We start from the raw sequence: 18,027 nt of genomic DNA, 5'->3' as shown, positions 1-18,027 counted from the left end.
CACTACTTAAAGCTGACAGGTGTAAATTGTTTTGAAGCATTATGCATTATAAGCATGTACAAGCACATATATTGTCAAATGTTTGTGGCCTGGGTCCTCCAGTCACTGAGAGGCTCAGGTTGTATCTGCTGCTCGTGTGTATTAACTGTAAACAGTGAAATGTTGTCACCCGGACAAATGGCTTCCAATGCAAACACTGGCAAGGGTGGAATTCTATTACAATTCTGGCACGGAGTCCAGTGTAGACACACACATGCCCATGGCCTTGCTCCCCTCACAAAGACAGGATATCAGATTCCTGCCAGGGCTCTCCTCCTGCCCTTTCACAGCTGCCACTGAGAGGGAGAACAGGAGAACAGAGGAAACGTGGGGAATCTCTGTGTTCAGGGTCTCCCAACCCCGTCTCCTCAGGGACCAGCAGCCATTTCACATATTTAATCTATTTCAGTGCCAGCATACCTAATTCAACTTGTCAACTAATCATTAAGCCCTGCAATAGCTCAAATAAATGGAGTGGCAAGAGGGTTTGGGAATACAGGACAACTCAATCTAGATGAGAGTGAGAGAAGGTCTTCAAACTCAATCTGGTACAGTTTTGAGAAAGAAAGGGTGTCGAAGAGCGGATGGTCAGGCGTCACAGGACAGAGACTGTGTGTCATTTGCAGGCAGGTATCTCAATAGCACTGTTGTGAAATCAATGCTCTCAGTGCAGTGTAATCAATACAGCCATGATCACTATAGGCAAGAGAGAGATGGTTTATTTATACCATAACAAGTGTAACTGGTGGGATTCTTGCCACAGACTTCTCGTAAGCCAAGCCATTAGACCAAGAGGATATCCTCAAGCCCAAAGGTCCTTTAAAAACATTTATTTTTTTACAGTTGCGAGGTTTTGCCTGTGGAAACTGATTCATGCACACACAGAAGGTGGCTTTGTCCAAAACATCTATGTGAAAATGATATATCCTGCTGCAGCAACAAAAAATACATGAACTGTCTTTGTTAAAGGAAGATATTGGAGTCTACTTTTTGTGCGCATCTCGAAACCTACCCTATTTTTCAGTCACTAGGGAAACCTAATCAAAAGCTAAGCCACCAGTTTTTATGTGTTTATTATGTATTTGTTTATTTATTTGGCTAGAAAGGGACAGTAATCAGAAGCTAAGTCCTTGTTGACTAATTAGTGAGAGGTAACAAGCTCCTCTGGAAATTCTCACAACCACTGAGTCGGCAGGTCTTATGCTGCCATCTCTCGCCCCCCCCCCCACACACACACACAGTGCTGTGTGTGCAGTGTGGAGATAAAAAACCACCCTTTCTCCCAGTCCTTCTCCTTGGGATCTGTGAACAACCAGAGGGGCCAGTTCTTGCACATTATTGCTTTGTTTCATGCACTCCTATTTATTTTGTCTTGCCCGGCTGTATCACTCTTTGAGTGTTGCAATTAAAGCCATTCATTGCTTGTAGCATAACATTTAAGACAGAGATTTCACTGCTTCCCTTAATTTAATGTTACCTCCCTCGCCCCAAAGTGCTTTGCCTGCTGACTGGACTGCAAGGGATAGCAGTTTTTAGAGGTGAGGAAAGGTTTCTTCTAAGTACACAGAAGGTGTAAACCAATGGAGGAGGGTGGGAGGAGCTATAGGAGGACGGGCTCATTGTAAATGCTGAAATGGAACCAAGTCAAACCTGGTTTCCATATGTTGGATGTGTTTGATACCGTCCTCCTAAAGCTCCTCCCACCAGCCCCCACTGGTGTAAACTGCAGAGTTACTTGATGTATTGTTGCTGACTGACTGCTACCCTCCTCTTTATCTCTCTGTGAGATAAGGATCTAGTCTCTCCCTCAAAGAAGATTCAATCTTTCGCTCTCAGTTTTTGAAGAAGATGAAAGGACGTTAAGATAAAAGCCATGACAGATACCACCAGGACTGGTCTGATTTGGGACAAAAACAGGAGCAGAAGTTAGCAGGAATCATGACTCTGGCCATTGGCTCACAAGGCTGGCTTTGCTCTCACTGATGTGATGCTGCCAAGGAACACTTCTATGTAGTTTTTACAATGGCTGTTTTTGGAAGTGTGTGTGTGAAATTGGAAAAGATATGGATTGCTATTGAGTCTCCTGGCAGTCTCCTTACAGAACAATGGTAGTTGTGGATCCAACAGAAATAGTTTATAATACTGTACTCTACTTTCACAGGCTGTTTGATTTGATGTACTCCTCAGACCAATGTGTCTGTCTCCACGGTCCTCTCAGCTCTAAACCCTAGTGACCCTGGTCCACCCTGTCTGCCCCTCTCAGCCTATAACTGATCCTCACGCTATATAGTTCAATTGGAGGTCAGACAAACAGTTCTCCTCCAATTGATCTCTCTTCCTCTCAGACTGCGTGAGTGCGTGTGTGTGTTGACATAATCCCCTGCTCGCCTCTCTTTCTTCTCTCTCTCTCTCTCTCTCTCTCCGTCTTCCTCTGACTCCCGCTGTCCTCTCCTCTCTCTGCGCTCTGTTTTATGGCTCACTGTTAGTGTTTCAACACCTACACATGTCATGTTAATGAATTACCTGTACGGTGCAGTAATGGCAACATGAGAGGTTATCATCACTCAAGTGATCACTGGGGAAGCTTGGGAAGCAGGGTATTAACCTGGACTGGACTGAGACCGTTGTGTCTTGTCCATTTATTTACAGGGCAGTGAAGTATTCGGAGAGTGGTAATAGGTTACTGTAGCTAGGGAGTTGTTGCTGCATGTTTGTGAACATAACACAGACGACAGAGACAGAAGTGGAGAGACGTAGACAGACTTTCTTTCCATGTCATTCAGGGAAGAAGCAGGAGGAGAATACGAAGGTTGATGGTTATGAAGCTTGTGACTGCACTGTGAGAGAAAGCTGAAATCCTGATTAGGAGCTAGATTCAACCCGATTGCCTTTAAAACGTACATAGCGGACAAAATGCAATGTTCCCATGTTCGCAAAGACCACATTCATTGTAAACCCTGTATATGTCGGCTCAATGGGAAATGACCTTTAAATGTCTAGATCTTGTCATACCAAATAATTCACAAACCAAAATAGTTGTTTTCATCCCCTTCTGATGATTGAAGTTGATAATATTCTCTGTATATGGGGGTAAGTTGAGTAAGAGTGAGTGGCATGTAGGCCTAATGCATTGCTTGCTGTCTGGCTGATACTGTCTGCAATATGTACCTAATAAAGTTGTCACTTGATTTCCACATGATCTGTTCATAATAATTCAATTGACATGTAAGTGGAAGTTATGAACCAAATTACAAACCATTGATGCGTGACTATTAGCAATTCAGTATTTATTCCAGTCATGGAACACACACAGTCACACACATACTCCAGGGATGGGTTGCTAGGCGATGGGGCCGAAGACAATGGGAACACAATTGGTTTACCGCTCATTGAAAGGTCAGAGGGCATCGGATCTTTCTTTCTCCCTCCTCCCAGCCTGTATGTTGCTCCTGATGAAAGTGTGCATTGTGAGCATTTAGCTGGCCAAACGAGGACACACAAAGACCAGTACCAAGCAGACACAGGCCTTTTAGCTGGAAGGAACAAAACACTGAAAAGAGCTTTTCTGTCTGAGGGATTTGGGTATTTTCCCCTCTTTCTGAGCCTTTAACAGTGGAGTATTCCACGAGACCTCAATGAGACTCAATGACTGTGTTGCTGATTGTTCACTATAACGATCCTGTGTGTGTGTGTGTGCGTGTGTGTGCTGGTGACTGGTTACTTATAGTCTTCAGGAGCCCCCTAGACCTTCGGTAACTGAAGCATTGTCAAGGCATTTATGAGCACAATAAAAGACAATGTAATCAATTCACGTTGACCAGTCAATAATAATCACATTGGTGGTTCTCTCTTTGAAGATGATTGACATCACAGAGATCAGTGTAGAAACATGGAATCTGAGTAATGGAATTCCAATCTGAATTGACATTTAATAGGATAAACCAGGTCAAAGGTCATATGGCGACCACAGGGATGATTGTGGTTGAATCACAACTGATCAGGTCACGGTTAATATTACAGTTTTTTTCGATTGCTAAACGACAGTGGACACAACTGGAGTCACATGTGCAAAACTCTAACTACAGTCTGTACCACAGCAGTTCATGTGGACCAAACTCTAGTTCGTTTTTCATTGCTTGAACACAGTTTTCAAAACTCTACACACTTATCCCATGACTTTAACCACAACCTGCACAACACTGTGGATTTACAGCACTTTGTTCAAATGCTAACACACTGCTGTCAAATCTGTGAACCACACATTCAAAACGGAATAGATTTCAGCCTTGTGCCTTTCAAACACTGCTGATTGCAATTTCAGCTGAAAGGCTAAGCAGGTGTCTTGTTTTAGACTTGTTAGTGAACACACACACATATTACAGTATATATAGGTAGAGCTCAGAAAGACTCATTTTGGAAATGGAACAAGGAAGATGGGTTCGTGGAGGGAGAAGGGTGGCAGGGAGAGAGCTGTTATTTCAGATGAAATAAGGGCTACACTTATAGACCATGTCGTGAACCATGGTCTCTCATTGAGAGAGGCAGAGTTGAGGGTGCAACCCAATCTGCAAAGATCCACAGTGGCATCTGTAATGCGAATTTTCCATCATGCAAACAGGTGAGAGTTACATCCTTACAGTAAATTAAAACATTACAGGAATCTGTTTTGTATTGCAATTATAGAATATTTACACAGATATATATTACAGTAAGTTTGACTGTAAAATATATTTTTACAACAGGACCCAAAGGCTGCCCCCAACAGGGGGAAGAGGAAAAATATTTTCAGATGCGCAGGAAAATGCTATTGTTGACATGGTTGTTGTCAACAATGCAATAAAACTGCGGGAGATTCAAGATAGAATGCTGGCTGATAATGATATATTTGAAAATGTTAATTCTGTCAGCACAACAATTATTGCTCGAGTCCTAAAGAAACACCAAGTTACAATGAAACAGTTATACACTGTACCGTTCGAGAGAAACAGTGAACGGGTAAAAGAGCAAAGATACCAATATGTCCAAGTAAGACGTCTGAGGTTACGTACACAGCTATACAAAATATTTACAGTAAAAAAAAACACTAGCATTTCTACAGTAAAACTGTGCACTTACTGTATTTCAGAGAGTAATGGAGGTGGAAGCACTGGAAAGACCACATTCATTTGTATTTATCGATGAAGCTGGATTTAACCTTGCCAAAACACGGTGCAGAGCAAGGAATGTTATAGGTCAAAGGGCCACTGTGGAGGTTCCAGGCCAAAGGGGGGGAAATATCACCATGTGTGCTGCAATGGCCAATGATGGTTTGCTTCTCAACACACCACTCATTGGCCCATACAACACAGAAAGGCTTATAGCTTTCCTAGAACAGCTCTATGCTCAGCTAGTGCGAGCAGAACAGGGGGAGCCAGTAAGAAACCCCCAAGTTTTTGTCATAGTTTGCGATAACGTTGCTTTTCACCACTCTGCAGCTGTCACAGATTGGTTTGCAGCACATCACAGATTTATGGTTTTGTACCTGCCTGCATATTCACCCTTCCTCAACACAATAGAGGAGTTTTTCTCTGCCTGGAGGTGGAAAGTGTTTGGTCACCACCCACATGACCAAATGTCTCTTTTGGAAGCCATGCGTGCCGGTTGTGAGGACACGAGTCCAGAGGACTGCCAGGGATGGATAAGGCACTCCAGAAGGTTCTTCCCCAGGTGCACGGCAAGAGAAAACATTAGATGTGATGTTGAAGAAAACCTGTGGCCTGATGCTAGAGAGAGGCAGGATTAGCCCCTCAATTATTTGTTCGAATTACAGTATGTACTTTTCGTTTCTACCTTTTTTTTCTCATTACTGTAATTCCGTAAATTACTACAGACTATTGAAGCAAACTGCTAATTTTCATTTACCTTAAAGAATTGTTATGTTCTAAAAATGTTAATAAATCATGTGAAAGAATGTCACTCTTTTCTTTGAAGAAAATATTACTTTGTATGAAGTCACTGAAATTGTTCAAACTGTAAAGACGAAAAGTTAGTATTTTCTGTATTGGTGTTTGATGCTAGTGTTTTTACTCTCAGTGTGTTCTGAGTGACAGTGTGTGTTATCTCAGTGAGGGTTGTGCATAGTGTTTGGCTGCACTGAGCGTGTTTTGAGCCATGTGTTAAGAGTTGTGTTGCTTGGAATGAGTTTTGCAGGTGATGTGAACTGTTTAGCTCAGGTGACTGTTGGTAGTGCAGACTGTAGTTAGAGTTTTGCACATGTGACTCCAGTTGTGCCCACTGTCGTTTAGCAATAAAAAAAAAACTGTAAGGTTAATATCCATGAATCAATGTGTTAGTGAAACAAGGTGAGAGAAGAGGAGATGAGAGTGTGTGTGGGGGGGCAGAGGAGAGGAGAGTGGTCACTGACGTGTATGGATGGATTTGGCAATGTGTCTCTGTGCCGCAGTAGCTAGCTGGTGCAGTATCATCTATCCACAGACACGTATAATCCAGTTAGCCCATAATCTGGAATGGGAGGGATTAGCTTTACATGGTGAAGTATAAGTGCATGGTAATACTACTGTACTCCCATTGTCTGTCTGTCTGTCTGCCTGTCCGTTCGTCCGTCCGTCATCTTTTCTCTCTCTCTCCCTCGATCTCTAGTATGGAGTTATGCAGGGTAAGCACTCAGGATATGCTCCTTAGAGAGTTGTTATTCCCTAGTGATTTGTTGACATCCATGCAGTACCCTTGGGCCTGAAAACATACAACACTTCACTTATATAATGAGTCACTCCATGAAAGGGGAAATGACCAAGTTCATATTATGGCAAGAACAGCTCAAACAAGCGAAGAGAAACGACAGTCCATCATTACTTTAAGACATGAAGGTCAGACAATGCGGAAAATTTCAAGAACTTTTAACGTTTCTTCAAGTGCAGTCAGAAAACCAATCAAGCACTATGATGAAACTGGCTCTCATGAGGACCGCCACAGGAAAGAAAGACCCACAGTTACCTTTGCTGCAGAGGATAAGTTCATTAGAGTTGACTGTCTCTCATGAGGACCGCCACAGGAAAGAAAGACCCACAGTTACCTTTGCTGCAGAGGATAAGTTCATTAGAGTTGACTGCACCTCAGACTGGAGCCCATATAAATGCTTCACAGAGTTCCAGTAACAGACACATCTCAACATCAACTGTTCAGAGGAGACTGAGTGAATCAGGCCTTCATGGTCGATTGGCTGCAAAGAAACCACTACTAAAGGACACCAACAAGAAGAAAATACTTGTTTGGGCATTGGACCGGTGAGCATGAGCAATGGACATTGGACCGGTGATGTTGTGGGGGTGCTTTGCTGGTGACACTGTCAGTGATTTATTTAGAATTCAAGGGACACTTAACCAGCATAGCTTCCACAGCATTCTGCAGCGATACGCCACCCCATCTGGTTTGTGCTTAGTGGGACTATCATTTGTTTTTCAACAGGATAATGACCCAACACACCTCCAAGCTGTGTAAGGGCTATTTGACCAAGAAGGAGAGTGATGGAGTGCTGCATCAGATGACCTGGCCTCCACAATCACCTGACCTCAACCCAATTGAGATGGTTTGGGATGAGTTGGACTGCAGAGTGAAGGAAAAGCACCCAACAAGTGCTCAGCATATGTGGGAACTCCTTCACAACTGTTGGAAAAAACATTCCAGGTGAAGCTGTTTGAGAGAATGCCAAGAGTATTCAAAGCTGTCATCAAGGCAAAGGGTGGCTACATTGAAGAATCTAAAATCTAAAATATCTTATGATTTGTTTAACACTTTTTTGGTTACTACATAATTCCATATGTGCTATTTCATAGTTTTGATGTCTTTACTATTATTCTACAATGTAGAAAATAGTAAAAAATAAAGAAAAACCCTGGAATAAGTAGGTGTGTCTAAACCTTTGACTAGTACTGTACATCGGATGGTGCCCTCATTGATCGTATCCCAGCTGTCACGTGTAATCACGTGTCACGTGATTATTGTGCACACTTGTCACCATTGTCACGCACATCAGCGCCTCATGACACTCACCTGGACTCTGTTGGTCAATTTCTTCAACAAATGATCAGGTCTATATAATTATCAAACATACATTAGTAATGGAAAGGAAACACAGACTCTTTGTTTAAGTATTAAAATGATCCTTTAGTAATACAATTGTAGGCAGAAGTTGGTACAGAGTACAGTATATGATAGCTCTCCCCAGGTTCTGCAAAATGTCTTAGACATCCTGTAACTCATATAGCCTCTCCCAGTCCTCCTTGCGTGAGTTTCCCTGGCAACAGCATTTTAATCAATCTAACCTCTCCCTGACATCAGCAACCATCTTGTCAGCAATTAAAAGCTCAGAAGTGGGTTTGACCGAAACTTGACCTTTCATCACAAGTATAGGGTCATAACAAGGTGAACGAGTCTAAGCATCTTCTGACAGGTGGCTGTTTTCATCAGGCCTGCAGCAGCCTTGTGTTCTCAGAAAACCAGTCATATTAACAGAACCTCAGATAGCCAGGTGGGGCCCAGACAGGATGAGTATGTATGAATCTGATAATGTCTGAAGGGCACAACACTCAAAACAGGTGTTAATACACACATAGAGGTCTCTTAGGAGAGGAGACCTTACAGTTTATCATAACATAATGTATTAACCCGTTAAAAGGTATGGGGCCTTGGTTTAACCCTCTTCACCTCCTTGACTACCTGCCCTATTTATGTCATTCCCGTTGGTTCCTTCCCCAGGTGTTGTTTGTGTTTCAGTTTGTCTGTGCGTTGATCGTGTTTATTTTTTTGTATTATGTTTCGTTCATTCATTAAATGTATTCACTCCCTGAACTTGCTTCCCAACTCCCAGCGCACACGTTACACCCGCTTATAAATATCTGGGCATCTGGATTGACGAAAAGCAGAGGATAAATTCATTAGTGTTTACCAGCCTCAGAAATTGCAGCCCAATTAAATGCTTCTGTGTGTGTGTGTGTGTGTGTGTGTGTGTGTGTGTGTATTTCGTGTATAAGGGTGTTTGTGCGTGCATGTGTATGTGTTCAACAGGAGAGGTAGTGGTGTCAGGGATATCCTCTGTCATATAATACCTCCCTCTGACTGGAACATTTCCTCTATCCACACTGCTACCAGTGTCAGTCTGGGACATCTCCTCTATCCACACTGCTACCAGTGTCCGTCTGGGACATCTCCTCTATCCACACTGCTACCAGTGTCAGACTGGGACATCTCTTCTATCCACACTGCTACCAGTGTCAGACTGGGACATCTCTTCTATCCACACTGCTACCAGTGTCAGACTGGGACATCTCTTCTATCCACACTGCTACCAGTGTCAGACTGGGACATCTCTTCTATCCACACTGCTACCAGTGTCAGACTGGGACATCTCTTCTATCCACACTGCTACCAGTGTCAGACTGGGACATATCTTCTATCCACACTGCTACCAGTGTCAGACTGAGACATCTCCTCTATCCACACTGCTACCAGTGTCAGATTGGGACATCTCCTCTATCCACACTGCTACCAGTGTCAGACTGGGACATATCTTCTATCCACACTGCTACCAGTGTCAGACTGGGACATCTCTTCTATCCACACTGCTACCAGTGTCAGACTGGGACATCTCTTCTATCCACACTGCTACCAGTGTCCGACTGGAACATCTCCTCTATCCACACTGCTATCAGTGTCAGTCTGGGACATCTCCTCTATCCACACTGCTATCATTGTCAGTCTGGGACATCTCCTCTATCCACACTGCTACCAGTGTCAGTCTGGGACATCTCCTCTATCCACACTGCTACCAGTGTAAGTGTCCAAACTCTCGAAACGTCTGTGATAGTTCCTGTTTCTTTGCATGTGATGCCCAGCTGCCACCTGAGTAAAAATAGTTTTCAGGAAAAGCCGTGGGAGATGAGGGAGGATGGGTGAGGGAGGAAGAATCTTGGGGGGGGGTTATGGTTAGGGGGAGACTGTGTGATGGTGTGGGTGTGGGGGAGAGAGGGGCAGGGGGAGAAGGTAGGGAGGAGTGAGGGATGAGGAAGCCTTGGTAGAGGGAGTTGATGAACAGAGAGGGAAAAGACAGTGTCTTTATGACACTAATATTACATCATCAACCGTCTCCGATGTCACTGAGGCCTGTTTCTCCACAATTATGTTTTTATGCTTTTATGTGTGGTTAGGCTTTTACTACCCACCACAGTGGCAGAGTGAGGACCGGTGATTAAACACATTGATGCAGTACAGTAGTTTGTTATGCTACTGGATAGGGAAACCAGTAGTTCCACAAGCCGGGGTTAGAAATGTGTGTCACTGGTGGTGCTCTAAACATATCCAGATGCGGTCTGTAGCCTATATATAGACTTACTGTGGGAAGAGAGGGGAGAAAATAACTATTTTCGCCAACCGTAAGAGGACTAGTAGAGAGTGCCATGTAAAACATCTGTCTCAACCACTGACAGTGATGGGTTGATTTGACTCACAAACATAGATCTCTCCTTAATCATTCAGTCATGTTGGGCAACAACAGGCTAGAGCGTGACGAGGTCCAGAACTATTTACTACAGCCAAACTGTCTGTCTCCTGGAGGCACACCTCTCTCATTCTCCTCCCCCTCTCTCTCATTCTCCCCTCTGCCTCTCTCTATCTCTCTCTCTCACACACTCATTCTCCCCTCTCTCTCCCTCTCATTCTCCCCCCAACGCCTCTCTCGCTCACTCTCATTCTCCCCTCTCTCTCCCTCTCATTCTCCCCTCCGCCTCTCTCTCTCGCTCACTCTCATTCTCCCCTCCGCCTCTCTCTCTGGCTCACTCTCATTCTCCCCTCCGCCTCTCTCTCTTGCTCACTCTCATTCTCCCCTCTCTCTCCCTCTCATTCTCTCCTCTGCCTCTTTCTCCCTAATTCTCCCCTCCGCCTCTCTCTCTCGCTCACTCTCATTCTCCCCTCTCTCTCCCTCTTATTCTCTCCTCTGCCTCTTTCTCCCTAATTCTCCCCTCCGCCTCTCTCTCTCGCTCACTCTCATTCTCCCCTCTCTCTCCCTCTCATTCTCTACTCTGCCTCTTTCTCTCTCATTCTCCCCCCTCCCTCTCTCTCATTCCCTCCTCCCCGCCTCAGACTATTTACAGTACATGGACCACAATGTGTCATCTCTGGCAAAGCTTGTTTCCCACAATTCCTCACTGTCCAAACTGAGCTAGACAGAAAATACAGAGGCCTACCTCTTTACTGCAGGCTACCATTTCACATGAATGGCTTTAGTGATACTCTCACTCGCGTTGCATTAATGCCTCCCCTCTCGATCTCTTTCTTGCTTTCTACTGCTTTGCCCCCCTCTCTCTCCCCGTCTCTCCCTTTCTCTCTGTCTCTCTTCCAGCCGCTCTCTCTCCTTTAACCCTTCTCTCTCTCTCTCTACTTGTCTCTGCCTCGCTCGCTCCCACTCCCCCTCTTCTCTAAGTGATGAAAGTAAGAGCGGTATAAGACAGGTGTGTCTGGCCTGATTCCATTGGGAAAATAGGATTAGATTATCTGTTTTCTCCACTGTGTGTAGTAGGAGGCAATGTAACAATTAAACTCAGCAGCAGCCAGCTGCTCTCGTCTACACTGTAGTTGTCATGTACTACAGGGAGGGCAATCTGCCACTGTGTGCGGCAAGAGAGAGAGACTGTATATAGACATGGCATAAAAGTCTTTATTCTTTTGGAACTTCTGTGAGTGTAATGTTTACTGTTCATTTGTATTGTTTATTATCTACTTCAATTCAGTTATCTGTGAATTGAAATTGATCTTGTAGATAACTGCTTACAGATGCAATCTCTTATTTACCTGGGCACATATCTGGTAATGAATATGGAGGTATACAGAATAGATTGAATAGCAGATTGGATGGTTGATAAGAGAGACCCCCTTCTACCTACCTCTATCTTTCACAACACATAAATGGTGTAACGGCTGTTGGTGGAAGAATGTGAGGACCAAGGTGCAGCGTGGTACGTGTTCATCTTTATTATTGGAACTGAACACTGATTAACCAAAATTACAAAGAGGATGAACAAAAACAAACAGTTCTGTCTGGTGCAGAAAGACACAAAACAACTACCCACAAAACCATGTGGGAAAAAGCTATCTAAGTATGGTTCTCAATCAGAGACAACAATAGACAGCTGCCTCTGAGAACCACACCCGGCCAAACACACAGAAATAGAAAACATAGAATGCCCACCCCAACTCACGCCCTGACCAAACCAAAATAGAGACATAAAAAGGATCTAAGGTCAGGGCGTGACAGTACACACACCCCCCCCACACACCCCCCGAAAGGTGCGGACTCCGGCCACAAAACCTAACCCTGTAGGGGAGGGTCTGGGTGGGCATCTATCTGCGGTGGCGGCTCTGGTGTGGGACGTGGACCCCGCTCCACCTTAGGCTTGGCCCACTTAGGTGGTGCCTCTGGAGCGGGGACCCTCGCCGCCGACCCCGGACTGGGGACCCTCGCTGCGGGCCCCGGACAGGAAGGAAACTCTGGCAGCTCCGGGCTGGAGGGAGACTCTGGCAGCTCCGGGCTGGAGGGAGACTCTGGCAGCTCCGGGCTGGAGGGAGACTCTGGCAGCTCCGGGCTGGAGGGAGACTCTGGCAGCTCCGGGCTGGAGGGAGACTCTGGCAGCTCCGGGCTGGAGGGAGGCACAGGACTCACCGGGCTGGAGGGAGGCACAGGACCCACCGGGCTGGGGAGACACACGAGACCTGGCTCTGGGAGCAGGCACAGGACTCCCCAGGCTGGGGAGACATCCAGGAGGCCTCTTCCTTGGCCGAGGCACTGGATACACTGGGCCTTGGAGGCGCACTGGCGGTCTCGAGCGCAGAGCTGGCCCCACCCATTCTGGCTGGATGCCAGCTTCCACCCGGCAAATGCGGTACGCTGGCACCGAGCACACCGGTTTGTGAATACTCGGCCGAGACACCATGCGCATCACCCCATAGCATGGGGCCTGACCAATCCCATGCTTGCCACGGTAAGCACGGGGAGTGGGCTCAGGTCTCCAACCTGACTCTGCCACACTCCCCCGTTTGCCCCCCAATTTTTTTGGGGGGGTCTGCCTTTCGGGCTTCCTTGCCAGCAGTGTTCCCTCAAATCGCTGGTTCCCTTCTCCTGCTGCCTCCGCTCTCCTGGCTGCCTCCACCTGTTCCCATGGGAGGCGATCCCTTCCAGCCAGGATCTCCTCCCATGTGTAGGATCCCTTGCCGTCCAGGATGTCCTCCCATGTCCATTCCTCCTTTTTACCACTCTGCTTGGTCCGTTGGTGGTGGGTAGTTCTGTAACGGCTGTTGGTGGAAGAATGTGAGGACCAAGGTGCAGCGTGGTACTTGTTCATCTTTATTATTGGAACTGAACACTGATTAACCAAAATTACAAAGAGAATGAACAAAAACCAAAAGAGTTCTGTCTGGTGCACTAAACAGAAAACAACTACCCACAAAACCATGTGGGAAAAAGCTACCTAAGTATGGTTCTCAATCAGAGACAACGATAGACAGCTGCCTCTGATTGAGAACCACACACAGCCAAACACACAGAAATAGAAAACATAGAACACAAAAACATAGAATGCCCACTCCAACTCACGCTGAATCAGGAATTGAGTAACATGATTAAAATGTCATTTCCTGTTTTCTAAATACATTCTGTACACTGAATTTCTTTCTTTTTTCTACTGTGCCATTGCAGTGCGGGTCCAAAAGGAGACAACATCTATGAGTGGAGATCCACCATCCTGGGACCACCAGGCTCTGTATACGAGGGAGGAGTCTTTTTCCTAGATATCGCCTTCACACCAGACTACCCCTTCAAACCACCCAAGGTACACACACACACACACACACACACACACTGGTATGTAAGCTAGACTGGTGCTTGCTCAGGAGCCCATGTTGACGGATTCTGTTTATTTGTATTTTTGATTTGGGCCTTGGGTTAGGCTTTCAGGGCTTGAAATACCGGCTATTTTAGAGACAAGCAGTTACAGGTGCATCAATGGCGCCTCTGAAACACAAATAGACAAGTACATCTTTATTTTTAGCACGTATTTAAGGATGTTTCCCATGTGTTCCGTTCTATTTTTTAAATCATGATAACTGGAATACTCTAAAATAGGGCTGTCCAACCCTCTTCGTGGAGATCTACTGTCCTGTAGGTTTTCAGTCCAACCCTAATTTAGCGTATCTGATTCAGCTAGCTAAGGACTTGTTGAGCAGCTAATTAGTAGAATCAGGTGTGTTAAATTAGGGTTGGACTGACAACCCACAGGACGGTAGATCTCCAGGAAGAGGGTTGGACTGAAAACCCACAGGACGGTAGATCTCCAGGAAGAGGGTTGGACTGAAAACCTACAGGACGGTAGATCTCCAGGAAGAGGGTTGGACTGAAAACCCACAGGACGGTAGATCTCCAGGAAGAGGGTTGGACTAAAAACCCACAGGACGGAAGATCTCCAGGAAGCGGGTTGGACTGTAAACCCACAGGACGGTAGATCTCCAGGAAGAAGGTTGGGCAGCCCTGCTCTAAAAAGATATATGGCTTGCCTTGGAGAAGATATTTTGAGAGCTGGAAGGTTTTGAAATAACTTTGGACAAGGAGCATGTTGAGCAACAAAACAACGATTTGAATAGAAGAAACTGACTGAGAGAAAAGCTGGTAAATGCAGTCTCTCAGCTCTGTTCACTGGAGGGTACCGGGCAGTGATGCAACCAGTCAGGAGGCTCTCCGAGGTTGCAGCTGTAGAACTGTTTGGACCATTCTAGTTTGTTGTTGATGTGGACACCAAGGAACTTGAAGCTCTCAACCTGCTCCACTACAGCCCCGTCGATGAGAATGGAGGCATGCTCGATCCTCCTTTTCCTGTAGTCCACAATCATCTCCTTAGTCTTAGTTACATTGAGGGATAGGTTGTTATTCTCGCACCACCCGGCCAGGTCTCTGACCTTCTCCCTATAGGCTGTCTCGTCGTTGTCGGTGATCAGGCCTACCACTGTTGTGTCGTCTGCAAACTTAATGATGGTGTTGGAGTCGTGCCTGGCCATGCAGTCGTGGATGAACAGGAAGTTTAAATGTAAATGTAAATGTAAGTACAGGAGGGGACTGAGCACGCACCCCTGGAGAGCTCCAGTGTTGAGGATCAGCGTGGCAGATGTGTTGCTACCTACCCTCACCACCTGGGGGCGGCCCGTCAGGAAGTCCAGGATCCAGTTGCAGAGGGAGGTGTTTAGTCCCAGGATCCTTAACTTAGTGATGAGCTTTGAGGGCACTATGGTGTTGAACGCTGAGCTGTAGTCAATGAATAGCATTCTCACATAAGTGTTCCTTTTGTCCAGGTGGGAAAGGGCAGTGTGGAGTGCAATAGAGATTGCATCATCTGTGGCAGGGCTTGCAAACTATCACAGACTACAAAGGGAAGCAGAGCTGATTGAAAGTATGAGGGAATATCAGTGAACAAATGCCGTGGTCAAGGCTATGAATAAATGGAGTTTACTCAGGTGTTCTAAAGCTCATATCAGACTGAGAGCCTAATGCTTCGTAGGTAGTTCTTTCTGAGTTATGGTTTAGAAAACGATCTGTCTGCAGAAAAAGTTACAGGGATGGCGGAAACAGCTTGATTGCAGTGGCACCTTCAGGGAGTTCTTCAGCAGTTCTGTAACGTCCTTGAGCCTCTCTTTATCTTTAATTGCCGGACTCAACACGATATGGAAAGAGGCTAACTGTATAGGAAGCTCTGGGGACAGATCTTCTGGATACTGGACAGTCAATCAATTGGCAGATGCAAACAGATTGCTATCTTTAGCAGACAACAGTTCTTGAGGACATGAATAAAAAAAGTTGTTTGCGATTTCTTTCATACTGGTTAACCAGCGTTTGAGTTATGTGGTTGCAATATCAACAGTCCATTTTCTCTGGTATACTGTATCTTGGCAACCATCATTCAAGACTAAATTTAAATTGTGTGCAGCGCAATGGACATATAATGTACAATGTCTCAGGAAAGACTCTGGGTTAGCAGTACTCAGTATAGAAAATAGTCGGGCCCGCAACCTGGACCTACTGGTCGTAGGGGCCTGGACTCCGACCTTATGGGGGGGCCAGAGAATATGCGTTACGCGAGTGGCTATGTTCGGGGTTATTCTTGAGAAAATACTCTATGCAGGTGTGTTGGTTGGGGGTCAACCCTGAGAGAGTTTAGTTTAGTGATTGCCTCAGGATGTGGGGCCTCTCACTCTGTCTGTCTCTATCTATCTGCCACCTATCTATCTGCCATTGAATTATAATTTTGGGAAAGAAATATTCTCTTTGGTCTGAGTATTTGTCACAGTGTAGTAGGAAATGCAGCTCTGTCTCTACCTCTCCCCTGGAGCAGAGTGAGCACAGCCTGTCCTCTCTGGGAAGCCAGGTTTGTCTGTGCAGACCGGTCTCTATAGCCAGACTGTGCTCACTGAGTCTGTACCTAGTCAATGTTTTCCTCAGTTTTCTATCAGTCACAGTGGTCAGATAGTCTGCCACCATGTGCTGTCTGTTTAGCGCCAAATAGCATTGAAGTTTCCTTTGATTTTTGGTGGTGTCTTTCCAATAGGTGATATATTTTTCTTTTTGTTTTGTGATGATTTGGTTGGGCCAGATTTTCTGAGTGCTGTCCTGAGGCTCTATGGGGTTGGTTTGGGTTGGTGAACTCTCTCTCTCCATCTGTCTCTTCCTTTCCTTCTCTCTCTCTCTCTCTCCCATCTGTCTCTTCCTTTCCTTGTCTCTCTCTCTCCCATCTGTCTCTTCTTTTCCTTGTCTCTTTCTCTCTCTCTCTCTCTCTCTCTCTCTCTCTCTATCTGTCTCTTCCTTTCCTTGTCTCCCTCTCTCTCTCTCCCATCTGTCTCTTCCTTTCCTTGTCTCTCTCTCTTTCTCTCTCTCTCTCCATCTGTATCTTCCTTTCCTTGTCTCTCTCTCTCTCTCTCTCTCCATCTGTCTCTTCCTTTCCTTGTCTCTCTCTCTCTCTCTCCAGCTGTCTCTCCCTTTCCTTGTCTCTCTCTCTCTCTCCATCTGTCTCTTCCTTTCCTTGTCACTCTCTCTCTCTCTCTCTCTCCATCTGTCTCTTCCTTTCCTTGTCACTCTCTCTCTCTCTCCATCTGTCTCTTCCTTTCCTTGTCTCTCTCTCTCTCTCTCCATCTGTCTCTTCCTTTCCTTGTCACTCTCTCTCTCTCCATCTGTCTCTTCCGTTCCTTGTCTCTCTCTCTTTCTCTCTCCATCTGTCTCTTCCTTTCCTTGTCTCTCTCTCTCTCTCTCCATCTGTCTCCTCTTTTCCTTGTCTCTCTCTCTCTCTCTCCATCTGTCTCTTCCTTTCCTTGTCTCTCCATCTGTCTCTTCTTTTCCTTGTCTCTCTCTCTTTCTCTCTCCATCTGTCTCTTCCTTTCCTTGTCTCTCTCTCTCTCTCCATCTGTCTCCTCTTTTCCTTGTCTCTCTCTCTCTCTCTCTCTCCATCTGTCTCTCTCTCTCTCTCTCCATCTGTCTCTCTCTCTCTCTCTCCATCTGTCTCTCTCTCTCTCTCTCCATCTGTCTCTCTCTCTCTCTCTCCATCTGTCTCTCTCTCTCTCTCCATCTGTCTCTCTCTCTCTCTCCATCTGTCTCTCTCCGTCTGTCTCTCTCTCTCCATCTGTCTCTCTCTCTCTCCATCTGTCTCTCTCTCTCTCTCCATCTGTTTCTTTCTTTCCTTGTCTCTCTCTCTCTCTCTCCATCTGTCTCTTCCTTTCATTGTCTCTCTCCATCTGTCCCTCAGGTTGTGGCAGGAGGACACATATTTGGCTGCCAAACCTGCACATTTAGGCTTTTCACCCAATAAATATTGGATTTTTTTCTTCATCTTTTATAGTTTCAAATTCTTTGTATTGAATTATAATTTTGGGAAAGAAATATTCTCTTTGGTCTGAGTATTTGTCACAGTG

The 18,027-nt window shown here is 45.6% G+C and overlaps 1 protein-coding gene across 2 annotated transcripts in view; it reads left to right on the top strand.

The window, feature by feature from the left end:
- LOC115131441 (ubiquitin-conjugating enzyme E2 E2-like) overlaps positions 1-18,027 on the top strand; it is a 49,139-nt gene that overhangs the window by 19,508 nt on the left and 11,604 nt on the right. For both annotated transcript variants that reach the window (XM_029663179.2, XM_029663178.2), the window contains exon 4: positions 13,781-13,913. In XM_029663179.2, the coding sequence (XP_029519039.1) occupies positions 13,781-13,913 (133 nt within the window). The remainder of the gene's footprint in view (positions 1-13,780; positions 13,914-18,027) is intronic.

Source organism: Oncorhynchus nerka, linkage group LG7, assembly GCF_034236695.1.
Source record: "Oncorhynchus nerka isolate Pitt River linkage group LG7, Oner_Uvic_2.0, whole genome shotgun sequence".
NCBI classification, from domain to species: domain Eukaryota; kingdom Metazoa; phylum Chordata; class Actinopteri; order Salmoniformes; family Salmonidae; genus Oncorhynchus; species Oncorhynchus nerka.
Note: the sequence above shows the minus strand (reverse complement) of the source record. Positions and strands in the feature narration are given on the sequence as shown.